The sequence below is a fragment of the Prosopis cineraria genome, unplaced genomic scaffold (genome assembly GCF_029017545.1).
Source record: "Prosopis cineraria cultivar Desert tree isolate PC_DT_omini unplaced genomic scaffold, ASM2901754v1 PC9, whole genome shotgun sequence".
In the NCBI taxonomy this organism is placed as follows: domain Eukaryota; kingdom Viridiplantae; phylum Streptophyta; class Magnoliopsida; order Fabales; family Fabaceae; genus Prosopis; species Prosopis cineraria.
Genome location: NW_026555340.1, coordinates 29,874,818 through 29,894,003, shown reverse-complemented (window position 1 = coordinate 29,894,003; position 19,186 = coordinate 29,874,818). Strand labels below are relative to the sequence as shown.

The window sequence follows — 19,186 nt, the reverse complement described above, 5'->3', positions numbered from 1 at the left end:
TCGGACTTAATCAACCTATTGTATTAGACCAACGTGCCTAGCTAGCTACTTCCAAAAAAGTCAACTAAATTTCGATCAATTTTCACCGCGAGAAAAAAAAAAGAAAGAAACTCTGAATGATTGAAATTTCCTTTCCTGCTAGAAGGTCAAGAGAATCAACGTTATTCTCGAAACAACATGCGTCCAAAGTGGAAAAGAGAAGATCCACAACAAGGAAAGCTAGATTTTTCCATCCCTTTTGGGAAAATAATATTGTGATTAATGTTCAAAATATACAATTTTCTTCCTTTCCGATAAATATTGCTGATTAAGCGCGAGCACGGGTCTCTCCCTAACAATTAAATTGAAATTAAATTTGCCTTTGTCACAAGCCAATGTGAACAATTGAATTAAAAAACCTCTGATATCGGTTTTTCTCAAAAAAAAAAAAATTGTTTATCATGCACCAAATTTTAACTCATGCATGGATCCTTGCGTGTCACCTACAATTTATTTTCTCCTCTTCGCCAAAACCAAGATTCCAGTGCATTTACTATGGGTACTTGCAAATTGCTAATACAAAAAGATGTGTGTGTGTGTGTGTGAGTATAAGAGCTAGCATCGGGCTCTTTTTATTTTCCCGGGAAAAATTAGAAGAATAAAGCAAAGCATGTGAGTCCCTCTTGGTTTGTGGGGAAGTGCAGAATATAATTTCAACTAAAAAGGAGAATATGGAAAAATATTATATTCTCGAACTTTCCACTTGGCTCCCATACAAACACGGCCTGCGCCTGCTTGGTATCATCTTTAATATCCCCTTAGGCGTTTCGATTTTCAATCTAACACGGCGTTGTAATTTTCTTGTATTTTTTAAATGTTAAATCCAGGAGAATATAACAATTTTTCTATTTTCTTAAACTCCAGTCATTCTAAAAAACTGAAAAATGTTGCATTCGAAGACACGTATTATTCAAAGAAATATTTTTTGAGAAATAATTATTATCACTTATATTTTCTACAATCATCACCGACGATTATTAAAATTATTATTTACTTTATCTCCGTCATAAGGCCAAGAAAGATATTTAAAAATTATTATTCACGTTTTTAACATAATCTCGAGAAACAACAAGAGTAATGCAAAAATATTTAAAACGAAATTGATTCATGACTTCATGTGATGCAAGGAGCTAAGAGTGAGAAGAGGGAAGGATTAGGATAGGAGGCGGAGGCAGTTTGACCAGTGGGCGGGACGTTCCCTGGGGGTGCGTTCAGGGGTCCCACACTCGATGGAGAAAAATGGCAATCCTGAGCTTCAGCCCCTCCCCTCTCTTTAATCTCTGAAGCAAGCTCTATTTTAATATTCAGGAAAGTTGAAGCCCAACAAACCATCTTCACATCTTATTATACTGTCTTCTTTTGCATAACCCCCTCTTTTTTATAATTAAATAAATTATGAACTGTGAATGCAAACAAATGCTTGTGATACGACTCTTTACTTTCCCTCTTCCTATCTTCTTTGTCATATAACGCCTCTCTCCCTCTCCCCCTCGCCCACACATACTACACATACAAACCCAAGCCCAGGCTGCTCTGTATTCTGCGTCTGCTTTCACAGCTCTTTTTTCCTTTTGAATGCCAATAATTTGCTTCGGAATATGAGAAGGCCGTTCCGATATTCCCACAAATGCGACTACTTCGATGCCTTGCCAGACGATCTCGTGGTTTCCGTTCTCTCCAAGCTCAGCTCCACTGCTTCCTCTCCTTCCCATTTCATCAACGTTCTCCTAACGTAACTTCACATGCTCTCAAATACACCTTCCATTTCTTTCTTTCTTTCTTTCTTTCTCTCCATATTTTTCTTTTTTGATTATCTCCTATTTACAGATGCAAAAGACTGAACCGACTGGCTCTCCATCGTCTCGTATTAGCCAGAGCGGGTCCTAGAGTATTTACCTTGAAGGCGAGAAACTGGTCGGAATCCACTCATCGATTTCTCAAACTCTGTGTTAACGCTGGGAACGTCCACGCTTGCTACACTCTTGGAATGGTGAGTATATTTATAATTCATATCTAAATATACCTGTTACTATCTTTTTGCAGAGCAAGAGCCAAGGAAAAGGGCATCTGCTGAATTTTTCTTTTGGTTTTTACGGTTGCAGATCCGTTTTTATTGTTTGCAAAGTCGAAAGAGCGGGCTGGCTCTTATGGCCAAGGCAGCTATGAAGTCTCACGCGTCGGCGCTTTACTCCCTTGCCGTGATACAGTTCAACGGCAGCGGGGGCTCGAAGCGCGATAAGGATCTTCGAGCCGGCGTGGCTTTATGCGCACGAGCATCTCTCCTCGGTCACATCGATGCGCTTCGTGAGTTAGGCCATTGCCTCCAAGACGGCTATGGCGTGCGGCAGAACATCGACGAGGGACGGCGTTTGCTCGTTCAAGCCAACGCGCGTGAGCTTGCCTACGTTATAAGCTCCGTCTCGCAATCGTCTTCGTCTCCCTCCTGCTCCTCCTCTCTGCTGACGTGGCATACTCACCGGTATCAGAACAGCCCATGCCCGGCGGGTTCGATTTGTTCGCTGAGCAATCCGGAGGTCCACCAGCCGAACTTGTTTCTGAGGGAGTGGTTCGAGTCGGGTCGTGGAGTGCGAGCGGAGGGTCTGAGACTGTGCGCGCACATTGGATGCGGTCGTCCGGAGACGCGACCGCACGAGTTTCGCCGGTGCTCTGTTTGCGGCAAGGTGAACTATTGCTCTCGTGGTTGTCAATCGCTCGACTGGAAATTACGACACAAGATGGAATGCTCGCCGGTTGAACTGCGGATTGAGGATAACGGTGTCGTTGGTGGAGGAGGAGGAGGAGAGGCTGACGGAGAGGGTGGTGCCGACGTGGCAAATAACGTGGCCGTCGGATGAGGGAGATGAATCTCCCAGCCTAATTACAGGGTACAGTTTTCCTTTCCCAACAGACTGGGGCAATGCCCAGTTTTCTGGAGTTTTTGAGTTCGTTTGAGAAGTTGTCGTAATCCTCACAGTAAATATTAGAAATTTGTTAGATATTCTGGAGTTTATTTTGCCCTCCCGGATGTGTCATAAATACAGGTATATTAATAATTGAAATAAATTACATTTCTTAGCACATGTATACTACGATATTGCATGTATTTTGGCGTAAAGCTAAAGCAATGTAAGACTGAAACATGATTTTGACCAAAATCAAGGAGTTACCATATACTCCTCTCGCCTTATGTAGAGGGCAGTGGGAGGGGAAAAAAATTTAATCCTATTCATAAAATATTTATTAATTTTTAATTTTTTTATATTTGTATTCTTATGAAATACTTTGAATGAAAATAATAATAATAAAAGTTAATAATATTTATTAAGGATAAAAGTAAAAACTTATTAAATTTTAATGTAAAGTTAATGAAGTTTAAATTTTTTTTTAATTTTAACAAAACATGTTAAAAATAATTTATAAATAGAATTAAAAATAATAGGGCAAGGTGTGATAATCTTAGAGACCAATAGCATATATTAGGGACAATTCTTTCTGAAATATGAGGAAATAAAAGAAATTAAGAAGATAATTAAACGACGTTATTCAATAATTAAGAATTAAAACCAAACAGTTTAATTGATTTGCTAAGGAGGCCCTGAAGGAATATGAAGATTGATAGAACTTGTAGTTAGGAAGTACGTAATTTTACGTGGAAATGTTGTATTATGCGGACTTCAAAAAGAAGGAAAAAAGAAAAAAGAGGAGCGGGCGGATGTGGAAAGGATTAAAAGGGAAGAGTACGAAGTAGAAAATCCAAGAGGAGATTGGCGTTTGTGTTTCGTTCAATTTATGGAGCTGGGGAACGAGCATATGCCCATTTGCCATTTTGGTTGGAGCTGCACTCTCACACCAAAATCTCCTCCTCATTGGGCTAATGCGTTCCCCCATGACTTAACCCACAACTCGTTTGTCTCCTCTTCTTGTCCTTTCAACGTCTTGCCCTCTTCCTCCCATTTTAGTTTTATTTTCTAATTATTTATTTCAATTAAAGACTTCTTTTTCTATGCCCAAACACTTCAATAGTAGGATCTTCTTTGGTTGCCATTTTCAAACTTATGACACTCCCAGGCCACGTCTCTTGCAGCTGTCGTTTTTTCTTGTTTTTCATTTCTCTTCCAAAAATATTTACCTGAACATGTCAACACAACACCGAATCGTTTTCTTTCTTTCTTTTTTCCTTGTGAATATTTAAAAGGGAGAATAACAGTTAAGTTTTAAAATATTAAATTAATAATAGTTAAATCTTCAATTTTTTTAAAAAAAATAAGTTAAAAATATCAATATAAATTATTACAAATTCAGAAGTTTTAATTGTAAATAAATATTTATGTATCAAATATAACTCTTAAATTGTAATAAAAAATTTTATTTGTAACTGTTTGAATTTATATTATAATTTATTTTGTAAAATTTTTTTATTGAGAACCTAACTACATTAATTAATTAATTTAGTATCTAAATCATTCTCCCTATTTAAAATCGGGCTTATCACGTTGTTGGTGTGGTTGTGAAGCCCCACCACCACATTTTACAAAATAGTCTCCGCTCCACAAGTTGTTTACAGTCCAATAAATATTAATAAAATTGATAAGGCCTCACGTTTGTTGTTGTGGCTTAAGGTCCATAAGTGCAATCTTTTCACAAAAAAGGAGGCTTGTTTTTGTCTAAAAAAATTAAAAATCCTATGAGGCTGGGAAATGGAGCACGTCCTTTTTCACATTCAATTTCTTTTTTTTTTCTTTCCTTGGCATTGAGATTTTCATTCTCAGCAACATGATGAGTAATACATGTTGAATTCAAAAAACGATTATAAAGCACGATGAATTGATAATCCCACATGATTATTGTTATTTAAAAAAAAAAAGCCTTGACAAAGAGTAAGATGATTTTATTTTCGGACAATTTTGTCAAACAAAAATTTCCTGTTTTTTTTTTATTCCCAAGAAGAAATAAATTTGAGGCTAAACCCATGGGCTAAAAAAGTTCAATTGATTTGGGGGTCACATCTCAGATCCAAGAACCAACTTTTTTCTTCCCAAATTGCTTCCGTCACTCCGTACAAGCCCCATTTTTGTCGATAAAAAAATAATAATTACGTCCAAAAGCCGAAGGAAATCCTCCTCCCTCTAATACGCATCCACGTGTCACGTCGTTAACTTTGTTATCTTATCTGATACAGATAAGAGGCCATGGCGCTTCCTTCTATTGCAATATAGCACACCCACTCTACAGCGCCATTAAACTAAAACATCCCTTCTTCAACCAACCCCCTCCCTCCCTCTAAAACTGAGACACAATGGCGTCTCTTCAAGCCTCACTGCGATCCAATCACATTCATCCCACGCAAATCCCCAGAAGCTTCCTCACTCAAAACCCTCTGCTCAAGCTCTCATTCTCCGGTACCAACTTCCCTTCCCTCAAACTGAAATTCCCGGGCACCGCCACCAGCCGCCGATCCAATGGCGCCCTCGGGGCTAAGATGTCGGCAACCGCCGCCGCCAGCTACGCCCTCGCCCTTGCCGACGTCGCCAAAGCCAACAATACCCTCGACGACACCGCCTCCGACATCGAGAAGATCGAGGAAGTCTTCTCCGACCCGCAGGTGTTCGGCTTTTTCTCCAACCCAACCATCGATCTCGAGAACAAGCGCAAGGTAGTGGAGGAAATCGCGGCCTCCTCGAGCTTGCAGCCCCACACTCTCAACTTCCTCAACATTCTAGTGGACGCCAAGAGGATCGATCTGATCAAGGATATAGCGAAGGAGTATGAGTTCGTCTATAACGACGTAACGAATACGGAGCCAGCGATAGTGAGTTCGGTTGTGAAATTGGAATCGGAGCAGTTGTCGCAGATAGCGAAGCAGGTGCAGAAGCTGACAGGGGCGAAGAATGTGAAGATTAAGTCCGTGATCGATCCGAGTTTGGTGGCCGGATTCACCGTCAGGTATGGGAATTCTGGATCGAAGTTGATTGACATGAGCGTGAAGAAGCAACTCGAGGACATCGCAGCTCAGCTTGATCTGGGTGACATCACACTCACTGTATAAGCCAATTTAGCTACTGTTTATGGTTTAATTCAATTGCGCTTACCTTTTCCCCCTTCTTGTAGTTACATGCGTGTGTTTGTGGAAACAATTTCTGGGTTTTAAATGGTGAGATTTTGCTGCATATATTACTCACTGCGCGATGGAACTGATGCGAAATTAGCTCCCTGTAATTTTATGACCATATACTGGAATATGAATGTTTTCACAATCTCTGTAACGGGTCCCATCTTTAATGATCATTTACTTTGGTTTCACCAATTAACTATAGTGAGACTGTGATTCGCATATAGGAACACCCATCCCGTGAGTTTTGTGCTTGCATGCTTCTCCCCGACACAAGTTTGTCTAAAAAATGCTGAATTAATTAATATAAGAACAATATGATTGGAATTATATGTTAATCGTTTAATTTATTTTTTTAAATCTTGAATATTGGTGGAAAAGGAACCCAAAGAAGTGTGGTGGTGGTGATGTGAGGCGTGAGCCTCCGTGTTGACAAACAATATGCTGAACCCAGACAATATTCAATGGGCCCGGAGGTAATAGTGTCATTAGTTTTAAATTGAAGGTTGGCACGATGGACCTACGTGCCATTCACACTTCACTTCACAGTTAAATGTGATGTGATTAAGCAAAGCATGAACAAAAACAAAAATATCAACCTACGTGCAAGGATTTGGTGTAATCATATGGCATTGCTTTTGGGGACTATGCATAATAAACAATAAAATTTATTTACAGCAAAGGATTTAAAGATTTCGAGACTGTTTGTGCATTACATAAGATTTTAGAACGATTAGATTAGATTGTTTTTGTGGGACTCTACAATAATCGTATATGTACGCCACTTTGGAGATCGGGGATGTCACCATTAGAAGCGTTCAAAAATTGATGTGCTTTGTTACTGCAAACTGAGACAGCGCCTGAAGGCCAAATATATAAAAATTTAAAGACAGCCTATTCCTTGTTATATTTCTCATTCATTTTCAAAGTCTCAAAGCCACGACGAAAACAATCACGTAGAAACCCAAGCGCCGTATTCTCCAATACTTCTTTTTCACAGAACTGGATAGATCATTAGGCAATGGTTTCCGCCAATCAATCTTGACTTAAGTTCACGTTTGAAATATTGGCTAACTGAGCTGCCAATGTTGTTTAGTTAGTCCAAGGTGGGTTATTTTGGACCCATTGGCTGAAAGCCTGAAAGGCCGCAGACGTTGCATGGTATTTTTTTTTAATCTTATTTTTAAGTTATTTTTAGCATTTTCATTAAAACCAAAAAATCTTAAATTTCATTTAAAATAAAAATATTCTAACATTTAATAAACTTACTTACATTTAATATGGACAAAATGATTAAAATGAACACACTAATCATTAAATTGTTTTATAAATAGAACTAAATCAAATATTCTCTTCATCCTATAAATAGAATTAGAGGATTAATTTTCCAAATTTTCTGTAAAAGAGTCATGTTTTAAATTAGAAAAGATATTAATAATTAAATTATCATTTGATTAAATGTTAAATCATAATATAATTATAATTTAATCTTAAAGTCAATGACAATCCAAAATCTCCGAAAATTTATAAAATTATGAATTGATTTTTTGCATTAAATTTTTGAAAATGAGGCACCCAAAACTCCACTTTCCAAACAGAATTGGACTAATATATGAGACACTTTTTGATATCGAAAATATAGTTATAATAATAGCCAAGTTAAATGATGAGATATCCAACACCTTTCAAATCTCAAGAAATATTGTTCAGATATTACGTGGCAAAAGAAGAGAGAGGGGGGGGGGGGGGGCGATACACTTCATTGGAGAGATTACGCCAGTTAAGAACTAAATGACTTTATGTGATATTCAACACAAATGTTTAATCACAAATTTAGATATTCAACATATTTATATTTACTTTAGATTTAATTATCAATAACACATTCGTTGGGATCTTCTTATCCGCCAGAACCATTGGGTTTGATTGTTAGTTTCCAAACTGAGGCAGGGTTTCAGCGTTCCCTCCTTCTCCACGAGAATTAGCTGAGGCGTGAATTGAAGAAGAACACTGTAGAACGGAGCATACAAGAAGGGACAGAACTATTCATTTTTTTATACCCCTTCTAGTCAAACTCGAACGATTCACGGAATCCGAACGGCATAGCAAGCTAGATAGTCTACATTTTACTTCACTCGTTCATCTGAAAATTTCTTTTAAACATGGGAAAGCATCCTCTTTCGTTCAAGTTCAATATGATTCTGCTATTGTCGTGCTTGGCCAACTTGAGTATCGCTTTCGCTCACTTTAATGGCTTCGGTGAGCAGCCTCTCTCCAAGATTGCCATTCACAAGACTGTTGTTTCTCTTCACAATAGTGCCTCTCTTAGAGCTTTTCCCTCGATTCTCGGCATAAAGGTAACGATTAATCAGTAATAACTAATCTTACAAGCAATAAGTATTTCGACGTTTCCTTACCTTCTTGGGTTCAAGTCAATTAGGCTAGCCATTGCTTCTCTTTAATTTCTAGTAATTATCTTGACGGTACGATAACTCCTAAGTTAACACAGATCAGATGATAGAGTCAATTTTGATGCATCTTTGGTTATATTGGATTTGTTTTTTCGCAAAACTATTGCCTTTGTTTCATTCGAATTTCCCACGTTTTTGGTTGTGGGATGTTTTAGTTAAATACTTGAATACGTATGGGCAGATTTTGTGATACTTCTTTTGATGTATATGATTGTAGGGTGAGGATACCGAGTGGGTGACTGTAGATCTTGATTATTCTAATCCATCACCAGATGACTGGGTGGGAGTTTTTTCTCCAGCAAAGTTCAAGTAATTCACTTTTTCATGGACTCACTAATCATTTCAATAATTAGACTTTCTTAATGCTGTCACATGGTTGTAAATGATTGAGTTCAGCAATGGGAAGATTAGCGTTGAAAAGAAATAAAAGAAAAGTTGCTTTTCATGTGGCAGCTCATCAACCTGTCCACCGATCAATGATCCCAAAGAACAGACTCCATACATATGCTCTGCACCAATAAAGGTGGGTACCATCCACGTCTATGCGATTAACTAAAGCTAAGAGATTGATTTTGACCACAGTGCATTACTCACACACTCACATGATTGATTTGAATCGTTGTGCCAGTACAAGTTCGCAAATGAGACCGACACCAACTATTCAAAGACCGGAAAATCTTCCTTGAAATTCCAATTGATCAATCAACGTGCGGATTTCTCATTCGTCCTATTTTCAGGGGGACTATCAAATGTACGTCCAGGTTTCCTCATCTGTTTCTTACATTTGTAATCTCCATTCTGCTCTGACTATGTTTTATTTTGTGCAGCATGTTCAACAAAATTAGTGCAGTGTAATAATTGTTCTTAATACAAGCCTATCTTCATTAGAATAGGTTCGTGATTCTATCATACGCTAATCGGATTTTTTTCCTTTTGACAACTGTAGCCCAAACTTGTTGCCATTTCCAATTTCATATCATTCGCCAATCCTAAAGCACCTTTATATCCCCGCCTCGCTCAAGGAAAGTCTTGGGATGAAGTAAGTTTATCCTCATGCTTTAAGGTCCTTATTATTAAGTTCATTGCCTTTTATTTTGCCCATTAGGTGCTGATTTCATGTTAAAGTTCCTCTATATGAAGGCATTATAAAGTCTTAAAACTACAAGCAAGTCAAAATACAACATCGATAATTCTGATACTGCACTGATCTGAATTGTTGAGCCCACTCCCGACCAAAGATGAAACTTTCTGAAAGGAGCCTATAAATTTTTTTGGTAAAACTAGTTGAGTTTGACAGAGTATTATAGGATTCGGAATTAATTCTATTTTGTTTTACTAAGCATCCAAGAATTTCTATTTGGGCTATGCAGTAGTTTCAGCATTGTGAACCTAAACAGGCTAAACAATTTCTTGGGATTTTTTTATCTTCTGCAGATGACCATTACCTGGACAAGTGGTTATGACATAAGTGAAGCTGTACCTTTTGTTCAATGGGGTCTTAAGGGAAAACAGTTATCAAAATCTCCTGCTGGAACATTGACATTTGGTCGTAACAGCATGTGCGGTAAGTTTAATCAACTTGTTCAATGAGTTGGTTATCACGCGCATGAAGTTGATCTACTTAGTATTCTTGGAAAAACTTTGAATGATATCTATCACTACATGGACATTTAGTCATAGACGGCATTTCTGTACGTGCTACTTGATCCACCAAGTATTCTTGAGAAACTTCGTGTAATCAACTGAATTTTCCTTGCATCCTTAGTCACCTTTGTGATCAAGAGAAGAATAAAATCCATTTATAAATGGATTCATGACTATATGTGGGAAGATTTAAAAGTCCTAGTTAATTCATTGCTTCTATTTTATTCCCTCGAAAAGGGATCCCTCTCTTGATTAATAGGGGTTGGATGATGGCTAGTGTAGCTGTGCTACCTAACAAGTTTTTCTTGCTACTCTGCAGGTTCACCAGCACGAACTGTTGGCTGGCGTGACCCTGGTTTCATACACACAAGTTTTCTTAAAAATCTTTGGCCAAATTCTTGGTATGGTTTAAAATACTCGTCTGTGCTTATAGCATTATTAGAAATCAGGAATATTCTGATTTTCTTTTCCAAAAAACCTTTTCAGGTACGCATACCGTTTGGGACATCTTTTGTCTAATGGAAAATACGTTTGGAGCAAGAGCTATTCATTCAAGTCATCTCCTTATCCTGGACAGAACTCTCTGCAACGTGTTATCATATTTGGTGACATGGGGAAGGTAGTAATAAAATATAGATAAAATTAACAGAAAGAACCTATTATTCTCAAATCTCAGGACATAACCATTCTTCATAGTTTTTCATTTATAGCAATTTTAAACATGATAAACTAGAAAAGGCATTTACTTCTTCTTCTTGTTTTTTTTTTTTTTTTTTGTGTGGTTTATATCAGGCAGAGCGTGATGGTTCGAATGAGTATAGCAACTATCAGCCAGGTTCGCTCAACACGACTGACCAGCTTATCAAGGATTTAGACAATATTGATATCGTTTTCCACATAGGAGATATAACATACGCAAATGGATACATCTCGCAGTGGGACCAATTCACAGCTCAAGTGGAACCTATTGCATCAAAAGTGCCATATATGATAGCAAGGCTTGTCCAGTTGTCATTACCTTCCTCCACTGACATGTAAATAAGATGCTTTTATCTAAAGAGCTGAAGAATATTGTTTATCTCATGTTGCAGTGGCAATCACGAACGCGATTGGCCCAACTCAGGATCTTTCTATGACACCATGGATTCTGGTGGGGAATGTGGAGTTTTGGCTGAAACCATGTTCTTTGTTCCTACAGAAAACAGAGCAAAATTTTGGTAAATTTCATTAATCTAGTTTCTTGCAAAATATGATTCAGTTTGTTTAATTAATTTGAATTTAACTTGATAGAGGTATACATACTCTTTAAACAACAATCGAAGTCATATATCGAACATAGGCAGGTATGCTACAGATTATGGCATGTTTCGCTTCTGCATAGCTGACACTGAACATGACTGGAGAGAAGGATCAGAGCAGTACAAATTCATTGAGCATTGCCTTGCAACAGCAGACAGGCAAAAACAGCCCTGGTTGATCTTTGCTGCGCATCGAGTGCTTGGCTATTCGTCTGATTATTATTATGCCTTAGAGGGCTCATTTGAAGAGCCCATGGGAAGGGAAAGTTTGCAGAAGCTTTGGCAGAAATACAAAGTAGATATTGCATTTTATGGTCATGTCCATAACTACGAAAGAACGTGCCCCATTTATCAGGTAAGCACAATAGCCAGAAGAGAGAGAGAGAGAGAGAGAGAGAGAAGGATTTTTGAAATCAAACCAGCTTGCAGTTATTTTCTTCACTCTAAGATGGCTCAAGATGCATTCTATCTTTTGTTTTCCCAACTTGTTTACAGTGAGTACTAACCTGTGGTCAAATGCTCATTCATTTTGTGTATTCTCATAGACTTAGTAATGGGTTTTGATTATCTTCATGTCATTTCTCTGACAATGCAAATATACATTTGCAGAATCAATGTATGAATACAGAAAGGTCACATTATTCTGGCATTGTGAATGGAACTATTCATGTTGTTGTTGGAGGAGGAGGAAGCCACTTATCTAAATTCAGCCAAGTAACCCCAAGTTGGAGCCTCTACAAAGACTTTGACTTTGGGTTTGTGAAACTGACGGCATTCAATCACTCTTCACTCCTCTATGAGTATAAGAAAAGCAATGATGGAAAAGTCTACGATTCTTTCACCATTTCTAGGGATTACAGAGATGTCTTAGCATGCGTGCATGATAGCTGTGAACCTTCCACCTTAGCTACTTAATTTGTCTTCTTACATATTCATGCTCTCATGGCTTAAATATTTTTAAAAATATTTTTCAAGTATTATATTTTGGTGTGAAGTAAATGAAGTTTATCATTTCCTCTTTTACGTAAGATGGAGGTTTGGCCTGTACAGTTCCTGTTTTACATCGATGACCATTAAGCATATCATATACAATGACATCAGTAATAATTAAAGCCAGTGAACAAAATATCATCCAATAACACCATATACAACTCCTGTTAATATCATATACATTGATTACATGCTTGTGTTACTGTTCCCAAAGCCGAAATGACGTGATGCACCCCTTTGCTTTATCTACATGAACCGAAGATCTCTAAAATTTAATGCTCTTATTTAGCGTTAATAATAACAGCAAAATAAACAGGATAACACTAACTTCATACTAGGAGCAATGAATGAGAAAATTTACAGCAATGTTATAGGTCTGAAAAGTTCAATTTGAGAACATTTAATTAGTGTGGAATATGGAATTTCCATGCAATGTTGCAAACCTATGACTCAGTCTTGCAAATTTTCACATATCATCGAGAAAAAAAATAAATATATCTTCCACCCTTATTTTGTCGGACATAATATCTAAAATTTAGAATCCTATTCAACTAAATTACATTGTAATTTTACCAACAAAGAAATTTTGTAATAGGACATATTATCGCCGGATAAATACTATAGAATTAGAAGTAATAAAATTATGTTCTGGTCCCCTGAAACAAAAAAAAAAAAAAAACGTTTCCGAAAATTAAATCATGTCTCCATTTGTAAGTCTCGTGTTAATCAAATGTAATAGACTATTCTCCGTTGCAAATTACTACCCTTATGCCAGATGGAGGAAGCCTGAAACTGGCTGGGGATACCAGAAAAATTTACAATTTACTATTATAATAAATTGAGTATCTAGGGTAGGATGATTGCTAGAAAGCCCGCAGCAGTACAATCCAAACCAAAGACAATATACACCAGCAACAAAGAAACCCTGATCACCATCATATGCTGATATGCAACTGCCCACCGCCTGGGTTAACAATCATATCTACTGCTCCTTCGTATCTGAACATAAGTGGCAGCTAGCAAATTTGTAGGATCCTCCACTGTGGAAGCCCTGGTCACAGAAGCAGCACAATGAATTTCACATCTCTCTTTGTAGTCAATTCTCACTGGTCGCTACCAGGTATCAGCCATCCATCTCAACATCACAAGGTTTGGCTCCTTGATCAACTGCTAAGCTGACAGATGCCAGCAGATCATCAACTCTCAGCGGAGAATGCCGAACACTGTACTGGAACATAACCTGCAAGTGCAAATTGAATCAACATTTTAACCAAAACCTCCATCAATAATATTGGAAAATGAAAGATGTGATTGTAAATCAACGGTGGTTCTTAAATGCTTTCCTCTGATCAACAACAGTATACATTAATTTAGTGAGCTGACGAAAATATACAAATAAGCACACTATGCGATTAGAGGCCTGTAAGGCAGGCTGGTTGGTAAACAAGCCTAAGCTGATGATCCGGTACAGCAGGCCTATACTTTCATGTCACGTGGCAACTTAGAGTGTGCAGACAAGCGTTGAGTTATTTGTTGCAGAGTTCACAACTCACGGGTGCAACTGTTTTACAATTTTTTGGATTTCTGGTAGAATACAAACTTAATAAAAAGTAATTAACTGAAACTGAATTAGGTTATGGTTGTGGAGAGAAGATTTTAAATTCTCATAATTGGTTTTCAAATTCAATACTTCAGTAATATTCCCCTAAAATTACTCTCAGTAACATTATTACATCTTCCGTATCAATTTGCCATCCATCAGGAAGAAACTATCAGATACAATAATAACAAGACGTGGAATCTACTTAAAAGTGCCATCAGAAGTAGCCCCTTACAAACCTTGGAGAAACTATCTGCAGAAGCTCGAGCTCGATTGGCCTTGCCAAGATAATGTAGATCAGCTTTCTCAAGCTTCCCACCAAGAAAAACCAATCCTCCCTCTCCAACTGCAAATCGTAGTAGACATCCTACTTTCAATCCTGACTGAATTGAAGAAACTTAAATCAGAAATCAATTGGAGAAGAAGATGATGATGATGATGGGGAATGTTGGTCCCAATGATGTCCAGGGTGCATAATTCATTGCTCTGTTTCATGACAATGTGAGGATACTTCCAGAACAAGAGAACCAGAATAGTAGACTTTATGAGGGAAACATCACTGAACAAGAGTATTTCATACAACAGTATTTTCATACAAAGAGAAACAACACTCCAATGGCAATCAAAGCAAATCTTACAGATGGTACATATAAAAAACAGTATTTTCACAAACTAAAGGTGTCAACACAAAACTCCCAAGAAAAAACACAGAAGAAATAGACTCAATTGTCAGCATTCCAGAGATCAGAAGCTCTCCCAAGTCCATCCTTCCAAAATTTGCGCTCCCCATCTCCAATAATTCCTCTCCATATCTTCTCTAGCTACCACTCCCAGAACCCCAAGGTAGTTACTATTTTATAGTTCTCCCTCCTACCCTCTACCCCTCTCTTCCCTACTACCCCATCCCACATCCACTTCCTTTGAATTCTCTGAAGTATTCCCTCTCTGGTTCAGGCTCCTTTCCTTTCTTTTCCTGTCCCCCGCCCCCACCCTCCCCGCCCCCAAAAAAAATGCCCCTCCGAAATTGCTTAATAGAATTGACAGCAGCAGGCCCATCATTATCTATTAACACTATCCTATCTTGAGGTAGCACCATTTTTTAGCCACCTTTCTTTGTTGGGTGCCTGCCCTTATTCTCACTCACTTTGCTAGAAATCTTCAAGAAGACATTAGGCATAGCAGTTCAATGGGTTGGCACTTGTAACAATAAGTCAGTTGTCAAATAATATTCATAAAGAAGCCTCTTCCAAACATACCTGTTCTATAAAGCTTCCATCCAAGCAGCCAAATACTGTCGGAGGATCATCTGATGTAATCAGTTTCCCATCTTCTTGTAGCTCCAAAACCACCTGGTTTAGAAACCAAGCACAACTGATTAAGCAAATTTCAATACATCATATGCATACTTTTCACCTTCACGGGGTCCTATGAGAAAATAAATGAGCATTTTAGATCCATGTGCACATTGGCTTCGGAGTTTCAGTTAGTTTCAAATTAATTTAACTCAGCACAATCAAGTTCCCACCTCATGGCTTGCTGGATCAGTATAATGTTTTCTCACATACACATAAGATTTCTATTCTACTTTTTCAAACTGCTAAGCAAGAACACAAAAGGTTCATCTCAAGAAAACAAATATAGCGTGTTTTGCATTGATGATGTTGCAGCAGTAATTGTGTGCTTTGGCTTTCAAATTCAACGTTGAAAGAGAATAGATGGTTGCAATAAAAATGAAGCAAACAAAACCAAATAGCCAATTAAAAACATTGACTTTAGAGGCACAGTCATAGCTGTTCATAGTCATACACAGCTCAATCACATGAAGGCTAAGGATCCATAAAAGAGCATTTATTGAAATAAATAAACAGTAACAAAAGGAAACTTTTGACAACACCTGCTGTTGGCTTGGAACCTGTCCTTCGTTATTTGTGTCAATAACATATTGACTACATTTTTCATCCTTCCAAACCAAAGCTAATGGTGTAATTCCTGTCTGGTAATGAGCATGCCTAGGAAAGACAATACTAAAATCAAGTCAGAAAATGTGAAAATAACAAGCAATCTTAGAAACTGATAGCCTATTAGCAATGAATGCTATCTTTGTGCTAGGAGCATCATGCAACTGTCTCCAGTTCCAACGAAAAGACCAATCAATACAATCTTACACAGAGATGAACCTAAGGAGGAAAAGTCATAGCCCATAAGACTAATCCATAAATTTAGAAACTGGTGCAGCTGGATATGCGGAGAAACAATATAATACCAAGGTTCTCACACCAAAACTGACATATTTGAAGGAACAAGTCTTTCTATCATTAATTATGATTTCTACTTCAACATATTAAGGTTAAAGGATGCTAGGTAACATTCTAACGAGACTAAGTGACTAACCATAAAATAGCTACACAAATATTCCAATTGCACAATCTGGTGAAAGCCTTTTCATTTTGCACCTTGGTTGTCATTGATAAAATATCTTTTAGTACTTTGCTTTACAGGTCTACTTCCAAATGAGAAAAACTAATATTGAAGAGAAGTTTTACTTGTTATAAAACAGAAGGCCGTCTTTCACATATGGTACTGCTTCTGTATAGGCCGCATACAGACCATTCTGATCACAATCATATGCTGGAACCAGACTGAACCTGTACTTGTGATAATGCGAAGGTGCGTCACAAGCACCACTCTCTGCAAGCTTGGAATTCAACCAAAAAAACCTGAATTCCGCAGTGCAGTCATAAAGAGAGTAGCCCCTCCAGCAGACCATGTCAATAACATAGTAAGTTTGATCCAGCTGCGGGTCAAAGTCACAAGTCAACGAAAATATAATTATAACAGAGATTTACTGATAGAAACAAAACGGCTAACCTCGTGAAATATACAGTCCAATATAGAATAAGATTGAGCAGAACCGGAGACATCCTTTTTCCTTGCCCCGTTGGGAAGAGCAGACGGAAAACGATGCAGTATAGATCCATTCCTTAGCCTACTAATCGTTGTTCCGTTACAGGAAACGACGAAGCACCGTTTACCCGATGGCCTAGCAAAAACATACCTGGAGAACGAAACTCATTAATAAATGGGGCCTTACTGATCAATTTTAAAACTCCTTTCAACGCTAGAATTACAAAGTTTTGCAAGCAAAGAATGATGCAGCATTCAGACAGACCGACTGAAACAATCGTTTAGAGCAAAATGAGCAGGTTATGTTAAGTAAAGAAACTGAGATAAGAAAAGTGAAACGAGAAAAGCAAATGAACACCAGTCTTGACTAAGCCCATCAGGGATATCGATCATCCATTCAGGATGCATAAGCTGCTTCGCAAACCATTTCCGAGCCTCTGCGCCTTTGAGCTTGGAGGCCCCAACAATATCGAAGTCCTTCGGCAAAGGCTCCTGTTCAATCTCAGGCTCATTACCCGGATGGGATTTGGGCACAGCTTCAATCCCGAGTTCGGATTCGGAAATAGGTGCTTCAAGGGTTTGGGAAGCAAGAGAGAAAGCAGTGGAAGCCAAGCAGCGAGCCTGGTGCTGAGCATCGCGGCGATTTTGTGCTTGCCGGAGAAGCGAGAGTTCTCGCCGTCTCTGTTGGTCGGAAATGACCGGCCTTTTGAAGGGACGACGGATGTCATGCGGTGCCATGCCTTCGGGCAAATGCGACGCAGAGTTGCCTCTGGACGTTCCTTCGCTTCTTTCTTCGCTCAACTTAATGTCTGGCGCCTCCGTTTCACGTTTCGTAATCGTTTAGAAAACTGCCGATTCCCTCCTTCCGGGCTCTGGCTCGGTTCTTGTGCGAATGGGCAGATAAAAAGGTTAAATGAAGGGGGTAACTGTATAAACGCTGTTATATGTTTGGGGTTAGAATGTACCAAAAATTTTTGGCACTGTAGCAATGTCGCCTGAAACCAGCACTTTACACGTGTCAGTTCTTTTTCCCCCTCATTCATCTTCTTCTTCGACTTCATCTCGCGGTGCTACCTATTGATCCACTCTCTCGAGCATCCTGTAATTTTTTTTTTTTTTGGGAATGGAAACTGGATACTGCTATATACTAAGCAAAGCAAATACAAACAAAAAACAAGGAGAGTCTTTGACCATTCATCATCTTCTATAAAATATGAATTATGATCAAAGATACAAAAATCATTAGTGATAATATGACCATGCTTCACTAACCCATGCGCAAGGTAACTCGAGTCTCTATGCATAAAGCGTCTTGTAATTTTCAAACGTTTTTTGCTCAACAAGCTCGAGTTCTCAAGTGCGCAGCAATATAATGCAGCCTTGCAATGAAGCGAACTAAGACATGGTAACAGAAAGTGTCAAAGAAGTGAACTAAGACATGGAAGCTGTTTCTCTCAAAAATGTGAACTAAGGAGTGAAGCGAACTAAGATCTAGCATTGTATTCAATTTTGAGTCAGAGGAGGACCCAACTTTCGCCAAAAACCAACCCCTGAAACCCAATGACCCGAGTCCTTCCCAGAACCCGTTGTGCTCCATCAAGGGTGGCCTCCACGATGCAGTGTCATTTCCAACGCCATCATGCTCAACGAGCTGCTGGTGATCCTAGTGAGGGAGTCCAAGAAGGCCATCGCTTGATCGACCTTGCAAGTGTTATTGGCGTGCTTGAAGTGGACCATCAATCGAACTGGTATAGCAGGGTAGCGCTCATCCACCCACGAACGTCCTTGATCCTTAAACACGTCAACGTGTCATTGGCAAGACTGATGCAGTAGTTGGAGTCACGAAGCACTTCGATGCAGACATTGCAAGTTGTGGTGCGGTTGATACTGCAAGTGGATGAGAGTCGAAGATGCAGTAGTTGGGTCCAAAGAGAGGTTTCAAGAGAAGACTAGCACCAAAAATGCAAACTAAGCAGTGAAGCGAACAAATAAATGGCGAAGGTCAGTGAACGAAATGAGGAGAGAGAAGAATTGCGTCCAAGGTGACAAGTGGGAAGAATCAGGGAATTGACGTGTGTAAAATTCCAAGTTAAACCAAGAGTTAACAGTCAACAATTTGCTTGGGTTAATA

General features: G+C 38.5%; 4 protein-coding genes across 6 annotated transcripts; 3 read left to right on the top strand and 1 right to left on the bottom strand.

The window, feature by feature from the left end:
* The first annotated feature begins 1,333 nt into the window (after nt 1-1,333).
* Nucleotides 1,334-3,117, top strand: LOC129320360 (F-box protein At5g50450-like). Its single transcript, XM_054965782.1, has 3 exons — nt 1,334-1,771; nt 1,867-2,029; nt 2,142-3,117. The coding sequence occupies exons 1-3, from the start codon at nt 1,446-1,448 to the stop codon at nt 2,892-2,894; spliced, it is 1,242 nt and encodes a 413-aa protein (XP_054821757.1). The 5' UTR covers nt 1,334-1,445; the 3' UTR covers nt 2,895-3,117.
* A 2,136-nt stretch (nt 3,118-5,253) lies between these two features.
* LOC129320361 (ATP synthase subunit delta, chloroplastic-like) lies at nt 5,254-6,213 on the top strand. Its single transcript, XM_054965783.1, has one exon. It carries the CDS (start codon nt 5,336-5,338, stop codon nt 6,083-6,085), a length of 750 nt encoding a protein of 249 aa, XP_054821758.1. The 5' UTR covers nt 5,254-5,335; the 3' UTR covers nt 6,086-6,213.
* Nucleotides 6,214-8,015: 1,802 nt separating this feature from the next.
* On the top strand, nt 8,016-12,589 carry LOC129319198 (probable inactive purple acid phosphatase 27). The gene is made up of 12 exons (XM_054964192.1): nt 8,016-8,505; nt 8,837-8,928; nt 9,073-9,142; nt 9,248-9,370; nt 9,566-9,658; nt 10,054-10,183; nt 10,583-10,664; nt 10,750-10,882; nt 11,056-11,261; nt 11,355-11,480; nt 11,607-11,916; nt 12,171-12,589. Exons 1-12 carry the CDS (start codon nt 8,311-8,313, stop codon nt 12,474-12,476), a joined length of 1,866 nt encoding a protein of 621 aa, XP_054820167.1. The 5' UTR covers nt 8,016-8,310; the 3' UTR covers nt 12,477-12,589.
* A 649-nt stretch (nt 12,590-13,238) lies between these two features.
* Nucleotides 13,239-18,049, bottom strand: LOC129320776 (uncharacterized). 3 transcript variants are annotated; one of them, XM_054966369.1, is made up of 7 exons: nt 17,414-17,997; nt 17,020-17,206; nt 16,695-16,945; nt 16,046-16,175; nt 15,408-15,500; nt 14,391-14,534; nt 13,239-13,791 (listed from the first exon to the last, which is right to left on the bottom strand). In XM_054966369.1, the coding sequence occupies exons 1-7, from the start codon at nt 17,791-17,793 to the stop codon at nt 13,675-13,677; spliced, it is 1,302 nt and encodes a 433-aa protein (XP_054822344.1). In that variant the 5' UTR covers nt 17,794-17,997; the 3' UTR covers nt 13,239-13,674. The 3 variants fall into 3 exon arrangements, with proteins under 3 accessions (XP_054822344.1, XP_054822345.1, XP_054822346.1); XM_054966370.1 differs by having other exon boundaries at nt 16,046-16,160; nt 17,414-17,981; XM_054966371.1 differs by lacking the exon at nt 13,239-13,791 and having other exon boundaries at nt 14,393-14,530; nt 17,414-18,049.
* Nucleotides 18,050-19,186: the final 1,137 nt, after the last annotated feature.

Coding starts and splice junctions, on each gene's coding strand:
- LOC129320361 (XM_054965783.1), top strand. CDS start 5,336: ATGGCGTCTCTTCAAGCCTCACTGCGATCCAATCACATTCATCCCACG.
- LOC129319198 (XM_054964192.1), top strand. CDS start 8,311: ATGGGAAAGCATCCTCTTTCGTTCAAGTTCAATATGATTCTGCTATTG. Junction 10,665..10,749: donor AATCTTTGGCCAAATTCTTG/GTATGGTTTAAA, acceptor AAACCTTTTCAG/GTACGCATACCGTTTGGGAC. Junction 11,917..12,170: donor GAACGTGCCCCATTTATCAG/GTAAGCACAATA, acceptor ATACATTTGCAG/AATCAATGTATGAATACAGA.
- LOC129320360 (XM_054965782.1), top strand. CDS start 1,446: ATGCAAACAAATGCTTGTGATACGACTCTTTACTTTCCCTCTTCCTAT. Junction 1,772..1,866: donor TTCATCAACGTTCTCCTAAC/GTAACTTCACAT, acceptor TCCTATTTACAG/ATGCAAAAGACTGAACCGAC. Junction 2,030..2,141: donor CTTGCTACACTCTTGGAATG/GTGAGTATATTT, acceptor TTACGGTTGCAG/ATCCGTTTTTATTGTTTGCA.
- LOC129320776 (XM_054966369.1), bottom strand. CDS start 17,793: ATGGCACCGCATGACATCCGTCGTCCCTTCAAAAGGCCGGTCATTTCC. Junction 16,176..16,694: donor GGCCTTCTGTTTTATAACAA/GTAAAACTTCTC, acceptor ACTTGATTTTAG/TATTGTCTTTCCTAGGCATG. Junction 14,535..15,407: donor ATGGAAGCTTTATAGAACAG/GTATGTTTGGAA, acceptor TCTTCAATTCAG/TCAGGATTGAAAGTAGGATG.